Below are 17,444 nucleotides of genomic sequence, written 5' to 3'. Positions count from 1 at the left end.
CATATGTCATGGATAGAAATTCCACTGGACCATGCCCACGACGAGGCCACACCTCTCGTGGAATGAGCCCTGATGCCCAGAGGGCATTGCAGGCCTTTTGACGCGTAAGCTGCCGCTATAGCGTCAACTATCCATCTGGACAGGCTCTGTTTCGAGGAGGCAAGCCCCGGAGCGCGTAATGTAAAACCTCAGCGCTCTGACAGGGCAGAGGAGATTCACATCACTTTCGCTGTCAGATGCTGGGAGAGCTGACAGCGAAATAACTTGCACTCTGAATGGAGTGCCCATCACTTTAGGGACATAACCATGTCTAGGTCTGAGGATGACTTTAGAGTCATTCGGTCCGAACTCAAGACACGACGCGCTGACAGACAGCGCGTGCAGATCCCCTACACGTTTTACTGACGACAGTGCAGTCAGAAAAACGGCTTTTAGTGATAGATATTTCAACTCCACGGAGTCTAGTGGTTCAAATGGAAAAGCTTTCAGGGCCTCGAGGACCAGTGAAAGATCCCACATGGGAACCGACGGGGGGCTCGGCGGATTCATCCTTCTAGCTCCTCTAAGGAAGCGGATGACCAACTCATGTCTTCCCAGTGACTGGCCGTGCGTCGATTCCGCGAATGCTGCTACGGCCGCCACGTAAACTTTGAGCGTGGATGGGGATCTTCCCTTATCCAACAGCTCTTGTAGGAAAGTGAGCAGATGCGCCACCCCGCATGTCCGCGGGTCCAGACCTCTGTCGGTGCACCATCCAGAGAACACCGACCATTTAGACGCGTAGAGACTTCTCGTGGAAGGGGCTCTAGACTGCGTGATCGTGTTCATCACTCCTTCTGGCAGGGCAACGAGTACCCGTTGATCAACCATGCATGCAGAGACCAGCGCTCTGGATGGGGATGCCAGATCGTGCCGCAAGCTTGAGAGAGGAGATCTGCCCTCACCGGAATCGGCCACGGAGCTGTATGTGACAGCCGTGCCAGTTCCGGGAACCAAGTCTGATGCTCCCAACGCGGGGCTATGAGGAGCACCGAGTGGCGCGTTTCCCTGATCCTCTTGATCACCTGTGGCAACAGAGAGACCGGAGGGAAAGCATATAGCGGGAGGCTGGGCCAAACCTGGGCCAGCGCGTCCTCGTCCTTCGAGAAGAACATCGGGCATTGAGCGTTGTCTTTTGACGCAAACAGGTCGACTTCCACTCTGCCGAATAGGCGCCACAGTTTCTGGACCGTTTGGGGGTGCAGGGACCATTCCCCTGGGGGAACATTGTCCCTGGACAGTCTGTCTGGGCCGTCGTTCAAATGGCCAGGCACATGCGCCGCCCTCAGCGAGCGCAGGTTCGTCTGTGACCAAATAAGGAGGCGTTCCGTCAGATTGCAGAGATTTCTGGATCTGACACCGCCCTGACGGTTTACATAGGATACCACAGATGTGTTGTCCGAGCGGACAAGAACATGCTGGTCCTGTATAAACGGGAGGAAGCACTTCAGCGCGTTCTCGACCGCTATCATTTCCAGACAGTTTATGTGAAAACCCTTCTCCTGGTCTGACCACTGGCCAAAGGCCGGTCTGCCCTCGAACAGCGCGCCCCAACCCGAGTTGGACGCGTCTGTCGAGATGACCTTCCGATAAGAGATGGTTCCCATCATTACTCCATGCTGGTACCAATCGGCCACTAACCAGGGCTGCAGAGCTGTTATGCAGGTCTGAGTCACTCTGATTTTCTGGCCGCCAGACACCCAGGCTCGGCGAGGCGCGCGAGCGTTCAACCAGCGTTGGAGCGGGCGCATGCGCAGTAGGCCCAGCTGGAGCACCGCTGCAGCTGATGCCATACAGCCCAACATCCTTTGAAATGTTTTCAAAGGGAGAAAGCTGCCCTTCTGGAAAGATGCGGCTAGGTGGCGAACACGGCGCGCGCGCTGTGTCGATAAACGAGCCGTCATGGTCACCGAGTCCAGTTCTATTCCTAAAAAGGAAATTGACTGGCTGGGCAGTAATGAGCTCTTGGTCCAGTTGACCGTGAGACCCAAGCTTTCCAGATGACTGAGAAGCACTGTTCTGTGAGATAGTAGTTCTGTCTCTGACTGTGCCAATATCAGCCAATCGTCCAGATAGTTCATTATGCGCAGCCCCTGACTTCTCAGGGGGGCGAGCGCCGCGTCCATGCACTTTGTAAATGTACGGGGTGCTAGGGACAGGCCGAACGGCAGGACGGTGTATTGATATGCCTGACCGTCGAAGGCGAATCTCAAAAATTGCCTGTGACGGGGAACTATCTGAATCTGAAAATAGGCATCCTTCAGATCTAGAGAAATAAACCAGTCCCTCGGGCGAACGTGCGCGAGGATTTTTCTGGTCGTAAGCATTTTGAACGGTCTTTTTACAAGCACTTTGTTCAAATATCTCAGATCTAGGATAGGTCTGAAGGCTCCGTCCTTCTTGGGTACGAGAAAATATCGGCTGTAAAAGCCTGACTCGCTCAGAGAAGGCGGCACCTTTTCTATAGCCCCTTTGCACAGCAGCTTTGCTTTTTCTGCGTGAAGTAGGTGTGCTACTTCCGCATTCACTATCGTCGCGGTCCGGGCTTGAAAGCGCGGAGGACGGCGAACGAATTGAAGTGCATAGCCCTGCTTTATTGTGCTCAACACCCATTCTGAAATCCCTGGGATAGTTTCCCACGCAGCTATGTGAGCCGCCAGGGGGCGAATGGCCTCCGGGTTCAGACCGCCGCCATTTGCGGGCTTGTGAAACTGAACCGGAGCCGAGAGCGCGGCGCGGGCATTCTGGGCAATGGCCGCTCGCTGACAGCCGAGACCGGCTGACTTATGTGAGATGTCCCGATCATAAGGGATGGGGAACATACTTTTGCCACACTTTGACGCGCGAGCAGCGCTCTGGGCGGGAGAGCTCTCTGTAAGCGTGAGCGCGCGCACGCGGGCACGAGACTTACAACTGTATCTGACGCCCCGATCATAGTAGATGGGGAGCGTTTTATTAACGCCCTGTGTTTCGTGATAACACTTAAACGCACAGGCGGGACCCGGGGGAAGGTTTGTGTTAGCAAGCGTGAGCGCTCTCTGGCGGGCACGAGACTTACGTTCATAAGCTTCTTTGATCGTGTAACAGAGCGGGCAGATAGTGGGCACAGACCTGTGGACACATTTCTTACATTCAACACTCGAGCGGCTTTTCTGCGCTTTATGAGAGTGTGCTCTGTGAGTGACACGGTATTTTGAGTGCTTATGTGTAGGGGTGAACACTGGGGCGTGGGCACATTCACTACACTTAAAACACTGACGGCGTGAGCCGGACCAGACATTATACTCTTTTTGAGATTTCTCTGGGTCGCCGTGAAAACGGCGTTTGTGTGCAGGCGAGAGGGTGAATAAACCGGCTCGTTGGCTGCTAGTTGAACCACTGCAGTAGCCTGTTCGAAGGGGACTGACAGGGAAATGAACTTTGACGGCGGTCCGGCCGCAGCGGGACACGCGCGTCTTTTCTCTCCCGCTGTTAGGAGGGCTTCGCGTGCTCAGACTTCAGCGTGAGCCTTTGCCGAGGCCCTCTGGGGGGCGGCGGTCTGCGACGGCTGTCTGAGCGCGATCTAGGGCGGCCGCCCTGACGTCGCTGCGAAGGCTGATGCTGAGGCTGTGCTGGACGCTGGGTGCTGGTTCGCACAGGAGGCTGGCTTTGTCTCTTGCGAGAGCGGCCTGTGGCGGAACTCGAGCGTCGCGGCAGGAAGAGGTTCATGGCCTGCGTGGTCTTTTGCACCATAGAGAAGCGGTCAACAATCCCGTTCACCGCTGGGCCGAAGAGACCAGTGGGGGAAAGCGGCGCGTTCAGAAAGGTAGCTCGCTCAGTTTCCCTCATATCCGCGAGCGTTAACCAGAGGTGCCTCTCCGTCATGGTTAACGCGGCCATGGCTCGTCCGATGGCCTGGGCTGCAGCTTTGGTGGCGCGGAGAGAAAGATCCGTCGCGCTTCTCAAATCCGTAACCGCAGCTGGGTCCCGGCCCTTCTCATCCCATTCACGGAGGAGGTCGGCTTGCAGGATCTGAAGCACAGCCATCGAGTGTAGAGCAGACGCGGCCTGGCCGGAGGCGGCATAAGCGCGGCCGACCAAGGCGGAAGTGGCTCTGCAGGCTTTAGACGGGAGGGCTGACCGTGACCGCCATCTCGCGGAGGGCGGGCAAAGGTGCGCTGCGACCGCCTCTTCCACAGGGGGAATCGCTGTGTACCCTTTCTCGGCGGCGCCGTCCACTCGGGAGAGCGACGCGGAGGCCTGTGACTGAAGTCTAGCAGAAAAAGGTGAATTCCACGACTTCGTCAGCTCCGCATGAAGTTCCGGCAGGAATGGAGCGGGCCTGGTTTCTGAAACTGCGCGGCGGCGACTTTGAAGGAAGCAGCCGTCGAGCCTGTTCGGCGCGGGTTCCTTCGGCAGCGACCACTCGAGCCCGAGACGGTCGACAGCTTGCGTCAGCAGGCGCATAAGTTCCGCGTCAGCTCCAGCGCGGGTACGGGCGGATTCCTGGATTGACGAGGAGGCGGAGTGAAGCGACCATTCCTCGCTGTCTGATGCCAGGATAGAGCAGCAGTCTTTTGTGGCGTGTCCCACGGACTCATCCTCCGAAGTGACGGCAGTGAGGCTCGCAAGCGGCAGCTGCGCGTCAGTGAGGAGAGGTGGGGAAGGCGAGAGCGAGGCTCGAGGGAGGTTCTCCGGCGAGCGCGTCGCTGTGGCCACAGGTTCCGGCTGTCTCAGGGAACGGCGCTTCTTTCTGCGCGGTCCCACAGGGGGCGGAGTGACTGCTGTGGTGTTGAACGCTTCGAGTCGAGCCCGCAGGGTCGACAGCGGAAGCTCCTCACAGAGCTCGCAGCCCCCGGACGCGAGGGCGAGCTCTGCGTGTTCCAGGCCCAGGCAGAGAGCGCAGATCAGGTGGCGGTCTCCGGCGCTGAGCGGGGCTTTACACGAGCCGCAGGAAGTGCGAGGCATCTTTAAAAAGACGCTCGCTGCTCTTTTAGAATGATTTGCAAAAAGGATACGTCGCCGGATAGCGTAGCTCGCACGGATGGCTGAAGGTGGCGAAGACGGCCGGCTTCCTCAGCGCTGTCCTAAGCTGGCTGTTCGCTGTTCGACGGCGGCGGTGGCTTCTCTCAAATCCAGCGATGCGAAGAGCTCGCTGAAGAGTCGAAAAATCAGAGAATTCAGCCTACAGCCCCTATTTTATACGCTAAGCCACGCCTATCTGGTGGGCTGTGACGCTATAAAGGCGTGGGCGCCCTTCATTGGGCGTGACGTCACGCCAGGCGCACTGGTAGGCTGCAGCAGTTGCCCGCAGGGCAGCCAATGAGCACGCGAGATGGCCTGCTCTAGGTCTGCTAGCTGCTGCACTGCGTTGACAAGTTATACAAAATTAAGGATAATTTTTTGGCTTCAGTATCTCGAGAAGATGAATCTTTCCCGTAGCGTAAGCTAAACTTACGCAATACGAGAGAACCTCTCGTAAGAGAACCCCACTCCTCTCATTCTGTTCGAAATGATGAAATAACCAACCACATGCCATTACACTGGAATTTCATATTTCCATAGTAATCAAAGCAGATTGTAGGAAGCGAGGAAGAGCAATGAAACTGTCTCAACTACACATCATCCTGTCTGTTTGTAGATCTGGCTGAAGCCCATGAAGAAGCAGGATGTTCCAGAGCGCCTGTGCTACATTTCTCCTGTCTACAAGACCAGTGAGAGACGCGGAACCCTTTCCACCACTGGACACTCCACCAACTACGTCATTGCAATGAGCCTGAATTCAGACGTGCCTCCAGAGCACTGGATCCGACGTGGAGTGGCCTTACTGTGTCAGCTTAACTCGTAGATATTCTGCTCTGCTTCTAGTGTCCTTCACTTGACTCTTTAGGGAACAATCCGTGGCTAATGTTTATTTAGATATACCATTAAATATGAGTTCAGTAAAAAAAACTAATTATACCATTTAACAAACACCTAAATAAAAGTCTTCCTATCTGTAAAGTCAACATCTAAAAGATGATCAATAGCAATAATAATACATTTATAAAGATTTATAGATTTTAAGTAGATAAATTACAGCTTTTACAAATATATTTTCTTAGAGTGGAGCATTTTAATTAGAGGGATTTTTAATAAGCTGAAACTCAAAGTAGGCTTTGCAAACTTTATTTTCCACTTTTGACAAAGAAATGCACAGACAATCAGCAAGAATGGCAAATGTATTGAAAACGCTTTAACATCCAAGCTGTGTAATTTTTTACAAAAAGAAAAAAAAAATTCTGCCAAACCTGAAACTAAAATAAGTAAATATCTGGATGGTATTTTATTTTAAATACAATCTAAAGCATGAAGAAAATTAGTATGCATCATTTTTATTTATCGAGTTTGTTTCTTTGCACCACATAACCAAGGTGTTTCAATTGAACTTTAGAGCTGTGACAACTTCATTTCACAGACACATACACAGGATTTAGATCTAATCTTTGAAGACTGCTCAGATGACCCCCAAAATAAATTGGCTTTACATTCAAGCTGTAAAAATTAAGTACTTCAGGGAAAGAGGAAAGTCAACAGTATGTTCTCATCTCTTAATTTCTGAACAGAAATGAAACTAGACAGTTTGTTTCATGCATGTTTCCATCCAATCAAGTACATTTGATGAATGCAATTAATAATGATACACACCCACGACAACAAATAAATGGATGTCACATGGTGACAGGATAAGCATGAATCACATAACATGCCCCACCAACTCATGATGATAGGGAATTCAAGCAGCGAAACACAGCAAGTGGAATGTGTAGAGGCGACTGCGGGCACAGGCACCACTTGTGCGCAAATTCAGAAACAGCCCATATTTGGCACAATCACATCAAGGGGGGGCAGATTAACAGATGCTCTATAAATTTGATTGTAGTCAGGCTTTTATACAGGTTCACATAAGGCCAATAATTGAAATGTGTGCATTAATTTCAATAATGGGAAGGTGTCAACAACGAATGTTTAAGATTGTCAAAAGAAAACACAAATATTTCTTAATTTCTAGGTTAAAAAAAAAGGAATGGTTCTCCCAAACTTTGTATGGAAAGTAAGTTTAGATGGTCAGTGAATAAAAGGTACCGATTTCTCACAAAATATTAAGAATTTTGCGCAAACTATCCAGAAATACCAAAATGTCCTATAGCTAAAATAAAAAAAAGTAACAAAATGCCAGCATGTTTAACAAAAATTTGTCTTCAGTAGCAAATCTCTTTTGGGGAACATAATTATTTCATGAACTTCAACTGTAACAAGATCATTATTTACAACACTTGGATATGAAAATCAACTTGGATTTATATTCAGAAAGTAGTCTAGATCATGATAAAAGTTATCAGTGAACAAATAGACTCCCCAAAGAAAAATAATGTATTCCTTGATGTACAGATATGCTCAGCTAATTGTTCTTCATTTAAAAATCACAGTGATTTACCACTAGCTTTTAATACTGGACTTGTTCAGTCACTATTCATCTGACCTTCTGAATGCGATCGGTGTTTCGGCAGCACTGCGTCACAGGTTATTCATAACACTGTTGCATACCTTTTTCTTCAAATACTCAAAATTGGCCAAAACATTAGTACAATCTTAGCCAATAATGACAGAAAAAAAAGTAGTAGTCAATGCTGACAGCAAAGTGTAAACCAGTAAAGAAAGTAACTCTTTAAAGAGAATCACATGATCTTGGCACACAATACTGACCAGTACTTTTCAATAAATTAAAAGAATATGCAGAGTTGATGCCAGTTGGGCTCTGTTGCACCATTTTAGTGCCTGACACGGCAATGGTGTGACACACTAGACATACACAGCACAACACGCCAGTTACAAATGAATGGACTATGAGTTACAATATATATGAAAGAAAGAGCTAAACATGACACTAAATGAGTGACTGATGAATAGCTGCTTCTCTCTAGGACAGTCCTAAAAAACACAAGTATTAAAGGGATAACCCAAATAATGGGAGTGTTTCTTGTGTGCTGTGCATATGTCTGACTGGACATACATACTCCAAAAACAATAACGACAGAAGAGAACTGTCCAGAAGCTAGATCTACAAAAGAGCTTGAAAATGACAAGTAACCTTTTTGAGTGGCCTAGAGAGGAGGAGATGAGAGATGATGAAATGTAAACTTGTTTGTGTGCATGTCCATGTCCACTGTAAGCTATTGATGCAGTCTTCTGAGACATGCTTGCAAGACTGTACCATCACAAAACAAAGCCACTTTAGGGCAAAGCACGAGTGTGAATGTAGCTGAATGACGCCTCCAGCTAGAAGCCAAAATCAATCACAATGTGATCCTCGAAGATGGCGATCAGCAGCATGAGGCCGAATCCCGTGAGCATGCCCAAGTTCTGTAGGACGAAGTGACCCATCTCACAGCGTTTGTGCTCTTCGCTGTCACCATGAAGCATCTCTGGCAACTGAAGATGTAGAGAAATGTATATTGTTAGATAGAAGATAACATTCTAACACCGGTAACTCAGAACAAATACATTTACAGGACAAAAAAAAAATGGTATGCTGCATATCTTAACAGAAAAATACTGATACCATATTACAAGTTTATATTACACAGGTTACTATAATGTTGATGTATATATGGCAAAATATTAACTAATTGAGAGTTTTTTTTTAATGCATTAAATTGATCAAAAGTGACAGTAAAGACTTGTACATTGTTGCAAGAATTATATTCCAAACAAATGTTATTTTAACTTTATTCATCAAAGAATACAAAAAACTATTTAAACATGGATAAATAAATAATAGCAAATAACCATGTTATAATGATTTATGAAGGATTATGTGACACTGAAGAGTGGAGTAATTGATGCTAAAAACTCAGCTTTTCCATCACAGGAATAAATTACATTTTAAAATGTATTAAAACTGAAAACAGTTATTTTAAATTGTAATAATATTTTACAATATTACTGTTTTTACTGTATTTTTGATTAAATAAATGCAGCCTTAGTAAGTATAAGAACTGCTGCTAAAAGGCCCAGTATGAAGTTGACCGCCAAATATTAATTCACAAATGGTCAGGTTGTGCAAGGGATGTGCAAGATCGCACTGTAACTGGCAAGCTAAGATCATCTGCATTTTGGTTCTCTTACCATATCAACTAATGCCACATAGAGAAACATGCCAGCAGTGACAGCAAAGATCCAGCTGGTGACGTTGTGCGTGTACTGTCCCACGGCCGTGCCGATCAACATGCCAGCGTAAGCCATCAGGGCAGAGAGGACGTTGTACACAATGGCTTGCTTCACGGACATCCCAGCCTTCAATAAAACAGCAAAGTCACCTGAAAGAAAAAACACAAATGTGCACTATTAATGTACAATAAACAACAGTAAAGTACTGTGCATATAGTTAACCCATGCTAAACCTGACAATAACTGCCTCGAGAACGGGCTGTCCTTCTTAATCTGTCAGAAAAAACTAAAGAGGACTTTCCTGCTGCCACTCATTTCCTCCTAATTACTGAAAATATATGCGAGGAGCCTTCACATACATTTGTCCTTTCTAAACTACACTCTGGACTTTTAGTCTGTGTCATCAGGCCCAGTTAAATCAGTCAAAAGCAATTAAAAGCACTTCAGGCTGGTAAGAAACCCTGTATTATAGCCGTGTTTCTTAAAGGGTCATGAAACCCTAAACCAAATTTTTCTGAGATTTTAACAGAGGTATGCGTGTTGAACACCATTGAAGACAATGTTAGCATCGGTTAGATTTAATAGTAGGGTGAAAATGGCTAAATTGTAGTTTTTTCCCTCTATTTTCGTCTTCCGGGTTTAAAAAATCTTCATCGTGGCAGAGCACTGTAAGTGCTTTGATGACTCATCGGTGTCTCATAATTATTAATGAGACTGAGTTTTCATATTATATGAGAAGAGACAGTGTCTCTTAATTATTCATGACACCACGTGGATCTTTCCACAGACATGTCAAACTGTGATATCGCGTAGTAAAGGAGAGAGACAATCATGGGACGCAAGTGTTTGTGTTCGTGGGACAAAAGTCAAAGTGGGTTGAATATATTTTCCCGCCATGCTGCCAGGGCTAGACTCTGGCTCCGGGCGGTTGGTTGGCCATCAACCACGGACACATCTAAATTATATGTGTGCAGCAAACATTTTTCGAGAGAGAGCTTCGAGAACTGGAGAATGGTGGACTTCGGCCTTGTTGACGACCAATGCAAGTTACGTCTTGCGATAATGTGGTACCAAGTCCCGAGGACTTTTCTATCCTTTCAGAGGTATGTGTGTGTCTAAAATGTAACCCTGATCGTTTTACTTGCCTTTTGTTAAATAAGCACTCGTTATTACATTTTTTTATATTTCGATAATACCTCAATTGAATGCTTAATTTGTGTAATTAAATATATATGTAATTTGGGTTCAGGGGGCACGTAGATCTAGGCTATGCACAGAATCTTTTTTTATTATTTTCAAATATATGCATTTATAGTGTGTATATAAATAACTATATATTTTATAATGACATTATAATTATACATGTACATTTATATGTTTTAAATAGAATTACGATTACTGTAGGCTAATATATGTAGCAGGGCATTCAGTTACTTTTGAAAGGACAATAATAGTGTCAGTGTATTTCATTAGACTTTAACTTTGCTAGCTATAAAAAAAATCTAGCATTTCCTCACGTTACCACTGATTTTTAATGACAGTCGATATGCATGGGCCACTGGCGATGACAGTTCCCCCCTCTCCCCTGCCACACCCACTCCCTCCCTTCTTCTCACAGCCATCCACACCCATTTAAGTTTAATTTTTTCAAAAGGATTATGAGCTAGACTTGAGCTGAAAGAGGGGGGTTTCATGACCCTTTAAGCCACAATACGGGGAGTCTAGTAAAAAAAAAAAAAAAATTGTTAAGAGTCCCGTTGCCTCCACTGAATAGCAAACAGTAAATGTAAACATCAAATACAAAACATAATTAATACATCAAAGGCATACTGTTTGTTACTTCTGTGGTATTGTAATGTCTGGTTCAGTTCAAACAAAAAAAGGGTAATTTTAAAAAGAGTGGCCCTCTAGACAGCTACCTCAAACTTCATAAAAGCTTTGCAGTCTTTAAACCCATATGTGCCGCAGTGTTGCTTTAGTCCAGTGTTTTTGATTCATTCAAACATGAAAAAGAGAGCAGAGAAAAACAGCTGGGGCTCTTTGCCTTGATGTTCCTGAGTTTGTGTCAATCGAAAATGGATAAAGGACACCTCATTGGCGATAAAAACTCACACCAGCTTACACCAGGATTGCCGCATCACCCTGAAGCTAAACATGACCTCATTGACATGTTGATGTCTTTTTTTTCAGGGTTATGGCCTGTTCACACCAAGGACAATAACTATAAAGTTATAATAATCATTCGAATTGTATTATTATGGGCACGTTACAACTATAACATTAACAGCACAAAGGAACAATATTGTTGGAATCCCTTCCAGAAAATGAGAATCCACTCAACTTTAAGCTTGATCATTTAAGACAAGCAGAAGACATCATAACTGCAGCACAAGCTCATAATAAACAGAATGTTAATTTTTGATATGGACACTAATCATTTTACTGCACACCTAGAGGTCAAATGAAAGTAAATGGATCTGCTATTCAAATATTTTGTCTCTTGACACTACAGCTGGTTAAGCCACTTACCTAGTTCATGGGGCAGTTCGTGACAAAACACAGCTACTGAAGTACTAATGCCACCCGTAATATTAGCACTGAAAGCAGCACCTGTAGGTGACAAACAAAGTTCCTCAGATACAGAAACCCTTTTGAATAAAGACAAATTAATCTACGACTAGTTTCAATGCACACAAACTGACCTATAGCGAGTCCATCACTAAAGTTATGCATCCCATCTCCCATAATGACCATCCATGCTATGCTGGCAATGCCTGCATCTTTCATTTCCTGGTCAGAGTGACAATGCCCATGGTGGGAGTGACCATGTCCATGCTTTTTTGACTTGGCCTTTGGCCCACTGTCCTCTTCCGTTTTTACAGCTTCCTTATAGGGGTGTTCTGAAACAGAGATGGCTAGCGGCATCTTGCTGGGTGAATCAAGAGACTGCAACTCCGTCATCTGAGTGTCATTGTGTCCGGCTTCACAAGTCGTACCGTCTCCTGCATGAAAAAGAAAGGAAGGACAACACTGATGCAAAAACAGGTTTTATTCAATCCAAAAAAAAGTATATTTATGCTGTCTCAATTGTTCAGACTGAGACTCAACCTACTCAGCTCTCAGCCTGGGCTCAGACTTCAATGAGCTGCTCTTGACTCAAATGCTGTGTTACCTCTTAAATTTTACTGCACCAAGGTTGGTGTGTTACACAGCTTGAGTTCATTCTTATAATATCAGTTTATAGGAAGAGACTCAAAAGGATCTTCAGGATATCAACACATACAACTTTAATTAAACGCAAAAATAAATTGTGTTGGGATTTGATAAAGAAATGAACAACCCACCTTCAGTTAAAGGCTTCAGATGGAGCCACTCAGCATCTGAACGCCTGTTGAGTTTGTGGTCTGACAATTTCCTCCCGATCTCTGCCTGCTCTCCCTTTTTCTTTCTCTGGCAGAGGCCTCCCTGTGGAAAGCATGAACAGAGAAGTGTTTATAAGCACTAGGTTCTGAGAAGTTTGTTTCGCTGTGCCCCACTATCTGCAGCGATTATGGATTTTATTTTAGTCTGCCTCAACCCTGTCATGGTTTTCTTGACCTTTTTGCAAGATTTCTAAAAAAAAAAAAATTCTCCGTTTAAACTCGAAGGTATTGTGGTGTCTCATACCCTTTGGTCGCTGTAGTGTTTGAACATGCCAATGCAATGTTCAATAATGAAGAGGAGGTAGATTCCTGCTAAAGCAGTCAGTCCTTTCCAAACTCCATCAAACTTTGTCAGATAATCCTCTACAGGTTCTTCCTCCGTCTGTCCTTCAAAACTGTGATTATGGTCCCCTTGAGACTGCAAAATATAGGGAAACAGTTGAAAAGTTTGACCGTTTGCACCTTGCAATGGTTAAATCTTTGTTTGTCCCAAAAAATGAACTTACATGAGGGAGTAGATGCAGTAAGGCATCCCCACTGAGGGTTCCCACCGCCAGTGCCACCAGGAAGGTCAAGAGAAACTTGAAGCAGGATTGGTTGAGAATGGGCACCAGAATAACACCCAGCAGAGACAGCAGACTGATGATAGTGATAGACACAAAGCCCCACATCCAGACCCACACTGCAGAAACATAAACAGCAGCAGTGGGTAAGCGATCACTGGACGCATAAGGGCTTTTCACACTGCACTTAACCCTGGGTTATCGTCGTTCTAAACACCGCTTTTAAGACCTGGTAAAGGAGCGTTTCATACTTGTAATTTAGATATGGGGTTAAAAAGCGTTGCACCGCTTTTGCAGTGTTAACTCCGCATTGCGGTACCAAACCTATACAGTGTAATACGATGCGGTGTTAAAATGTTACAACTAGATGCTAGCAACCGACAACCAATGGCCTGCCTTATATTCACTCGCTTTGGGCAGTCACGGAAACACCGCGCGATGTATATAAACAGTTGGATTGTTGTATATAAACAACTGGAGAGAAGAAGAGACAGTTTCATTCTTACTTTTGTAGTTTGAAAAGTTAGGGTTAGAAAAAACTTGATATTACAGTCAGCAATGTGTAATATGAGGATGCGCAATGCTAGAGCCTTTATGTAAACAGTGCTGTGCATGCCATGTGCTGCGCTTGTCCAGTCAGTAACACTGACACTGCAAATATGCAAATAAGGACTTTAACCTGGGGTTTAGGATTGTTCAGTGTGAAACGTGAATAAAGATAACCCAGGAATCCGTTTACCCGGGGTTTAGAATGACCGAAGGATGGGGAAAAAATTAAACATGCTAGTCTATGACACACTATATGAGATGAAATGATAGATATTGTGTAATCTGAAACAGCATAAGGTAGGAAATGTCTAATGTAAATATCATAGAACAGTTTTAATATGGTTTAGGAATTGGTTCTCAACTGGTTGTTAAACTTTACAAAGCTTTACCACCATTTACTAAATCTGTTCACTCTCTTTATTAGCTAGCAAACTAGACCGGTATAGAGAGAACTGTAGATGAGTGTCTATACTTTGTCGATACAAAATCATACTAGTACAGGATCACTTTTACCTGCAGATGTTGCATCTTGTGCCTCGGACTCAACGTGGTGATAATGAAGGATGCAGAAGCGTCTGTCTATCTGGTAGAGCAGTGCTGGACATAAATAGGTGAACTGCACTGGAGATATGAGAGAATCTGAGCTCAGTCCATACTGGTGTAGCAGCTCTGTTAAATTCAGGCACTGACGGAAAGAGAGAGACTGAGATTTTTACTTTGCATTCATACATGACTAATTTCTCAACGAATACAAGGAATAAAAAGCACATATCAAATATATATAATATTAGTGCCAGTTATAGTATTTTTCAATTTTATGTCATCCTATAATAAGAAAGATGGATGAAGACATTAAATGCTAAAAACAAAATACAAAAGTAGTGATTGGACATTAATTTGCATTATTATATCGTTAAACGTAAAAAATACTTTATTACTGTCTACCACTGTTAATTCCACAAATCTGTCATAGTCCTCACAAAAATAAACTGAATAATGCATAATAATTTATATGCCTAGCTTGAAGTAGTCCAACTGCAACTATCTTCTGCAACTGTCATTTTTGTTACGAAGTGCTTTTATGATGCCAAAATTGTAGGGCTGGTCCGAATACCATTTTTTGAGCTTCGAAGCTTCGGTAGTAATGAACATCGAATATTCGAAGCTTCGGCGAGAGGGGGCTGAACATATTCTTTTCACTAATAAAGGCAGGAATCTCTGTGTTGGTCTGTCTTTTTGCATTTTGATTATTTCGAGAACCGTTCATCCAACCGACTTCACAAGGGAGTGCAGTGTTGCATTTGGTGCAATATAGATGGACACGCGAGACGCGACACATTCAGAATTAATACTTTTAGTCAGCTACAGAACAGCGCGAGCGGGAAGCAGCGCACCTCACGCGGGCAGGGTTTATATGCTCCGAGAACGGACACTCCACTATGATATAAAACGCACACACACAGGTCTGTTAAATTAAGCAATACTTTTAAGGTAGTCTAATATTTTTCTGACTAACAAATTACTGACACAGTAAAGGGTAGATTTAAATAAAGAAAAACGAAATTTAAATAAAGAAAAAAATAAATTTAAATAAGGAAAAACGAAATTTAAATAAAGAAAAAAATAAATTTAAATAAAGAAAAACGAAACTTAAATAAAGAAAAACGAAATTTAAATAAAGAAAAATGAAACTTAAATAAAGAAAAAAACGAAATTTAAATAAAGAAAAATGAAACTTAAATAAAGAAAAAACAAAATTTAAATAAAGAAAAACGAAATTAAGTTAAATTAAAAACGAGATTAATTTAGATTGATAATAACGGGTAAAAGGCTAATACATTTTGTTTCTATTATTCTATTTTCCACAATGTCAAAGCAACGCAGCTTAACCCAAAACACAAGCTCAGGCATGCACTTCGGTCCATACAAACTCCGCTGTTCTGCGCTCTAGCCAGAGAACACTCCCGTTGCAGTTAGGCGTCGGTTCTATTTCTAGCATGCACGCATTTTCCGCGTGGCTCGAGCCGCGCCTGAGACGCGTGTTTCACACAGGCAGTGTGCAAACTCCAACCTGTTAACATGGGAGCTGAAATAAAAGCGTACATGCCACACAGCTGAGACGCTCACGCCATGCAGCCAGTGTGTCGCCGGCCTTATTCAAGCGCGAGTGAGAACCGTTTCGCGGGGGATCCCAGGTGTGCAAAAAAAAAACAAAAAAACGAATATTCGAATGTCAAATTTTCAAATCGAATACCAACCCACCGAACGAATATTCGAATATTCTGGTCCAGCCCTACAAAAAACAAAAAAACGAATATTCGAATGTCAAATTTTCAAATCGAATACCAACCCACCGAACGAATATTCGAATATTCTGGTCCAGCCCTACAAAATTGAACTATGCCAAACAACTAATAACCAATCCCTGATCAGACTCTTGAGGCACATCTGAAGAGCACTACCATTTATTAACAACCATATGGTAAGACAGATGCTGAGATGTACCTCCTCATGTTGGTGAAAAGCACTGTGTGCATGTGATTTGACAGACAGATCTTCTCCTGGCACTTCTCTTCTGCCCCTCTGCGGCTGAATAGGGCTGTGATCCTGGTCATCTCCGATGGTCTCCAGCTCCATGGCCTGAGTAACAGTGGTGCTGGTCTTGTTGCGGCCTTGATGGGCTCTGACTTTAGGTGGTCTCCTGTTTCTTCTAGGTTGTGTGGTGGGAAGCTCAGTGGGTGAAGAAGGCTGGATTCGGGGTGTGAGCTGAGGCGTTGCTAAGGTGTGCTCCACAGTGTCTGGACCATGGAGATGAGGGTGGGGGTGCTTGTGGTGATGGTGGTCATGATGATGGTGGCTTTTGTCACTGAGATCATTGTTTTCTTTTGTATGTTCACTACTCTTTTGGTCATGATCATGTTCCAGTTGTTGTTGACTGTGTGTGTGTGAATGTGTGTGGTCATCGTCATGATCTTGAGTTTGAGGATTGTCTGTGACATGTCTGTGGATGTGTTCATGATCACTGTCTTTCTCATGGTTATGTTTCTCAGATCCACTGCGAGTGGTGCTCTCGGCTGTTTTGCTGCACGGTAGCTCCTTGTCAGGGACGTGTTCTTCATTCTCGTGGTGGTTCTTGTGGGACTTCTGGTGAGGGTGCGGATGACCGGCCGAATGCGAGTGCCGTCCTTCCTGAACCTCGAGAATATCCAAGTGTGCCACATGATCGTGGCCAAGATCCTCGTGCTCCAGCCCAACAACCCTTACCTCTCCCAGCCCTAAACTCAACAGCAAACTCTGGAAGCCTTTAAAATCCAGACGATCCTTCTGGCCGTACCTACAGAACAACTGGTGAATGTAGTAACGTTGCTCGTTCTCTGCAGGTTGGCCATTGCTGCCGTGTACTAACCGGTCCGATAAGCTATCGCAGGACAATTCTGAAATCTGCAGGTCGCTGTGGACATGGTCATGGTCACCATGGTTGTGCCCGTGGTGATGGTGGGACCCTCCTTCATGGCAGTGACTGCACTGATGGTACAGCAGGGTCAGCACGCAGAGAAAGCAGAATCTGGTATGTGTGTGAACTCTCATTATCTCCTCGCTTAGTAACCTCTGTGAAGAAATGAAAATCCAACAACTCAGTACAACAGAAATACACCCAAGTTGTTCTACAAAAGGCAATAGG

At 44.8% G+C, this 17,444-nt stretch overlaps 2 protein-coding genes across 3 annotated transcripts in view; one reads left to right on the top strand and one right to left on the bottom strand.

Annotated features, from left to right (window-relative positions):
• The window catches only part of dnah7 (dynein, axonemal, heavy chain 7), a 98,940-nt gene extending 92,564 nt beyond the window's left edge, over positions 1–6,376 (top strand). The window contains exon 65 of the mRNA XM_077216407.1: positions 5,660–6,376. Within this exon, the coding sequence (XP_077072522.1) occupies positions 5,660–5,866 (207 nt within the window). The 3' untranslated portion in view covers positions 5,867–6,376. The remainder of the gene's footprint in view (positions 1–5,659) is intronic.
• slc39a10 (solute carrier family 39 member 10) overlaps positions 6,171–17,444 on the bottom strand; it is a 38,629-nt gene continuing 27,355 nt past the window's right edge. For both annotated transcript variants that reach the window (XM_077216409.1, XM_077216408.1), the window contains exons 2-10: positions 16,268–17,371; positions 14,276–14,447; positions 13,157–13,332; positions 12,895–13,068; positions 12,573–12,693; positions 11,931–12,230; positions 11,758–11,838; positions 9,187–9,377; positions 6,171–8,490 (exon numbers count right to left, since the gene is read on the bottom strand). In XM_077216409.1, coding sequence (XP_077072524.1) covers positions 8,338–8,490; positions 9,187–9,377; positions 11,758–11,838; positions 11,931–12,230; positions 12,573–12,693; positions 12,895–13,068; positions 13,157–13,332; positions 14,276–14,447; positions 16,268–17,350 — 2,451 coding nt within the window. In that variant the 5' untranslated portion in view covers positions 17,351–17,371 and the 3' untranslated portion in view covers positions 6,171–8,337. The remainder of the gene's footprint in view (positions 8,491–9,186; positions 9,378–11,757; positions 11,839–11,930; positions 12,231–12,572; positions 12,694–12,894; positions 13,069–13,156; positions 13,333–14,275; positions 14,448–16,267; positions 17,372–17,444) is intronic.

This window comes from Siphateles boraxobius, unplaced genomic scaffold (genome assembly GCF_051911475.1).
Source record: "Siphateles boraxobius isolate OS27281-9 unplaced genomic scaffold, OSU_SipBor_1 7, whole genome shotgun sequence".
NCBI classification, from domain to species: Eukaryota; Metazoa; Chordata; class Actinopteri; order Cypriniformes; family Leuciscidae; genus Siphateles; species Siphateles boraxobius.
Note: the sequence above shows the minus strand (reverse complement) of the source record. Positions and strands in the feature narration are given on the sequence as shown.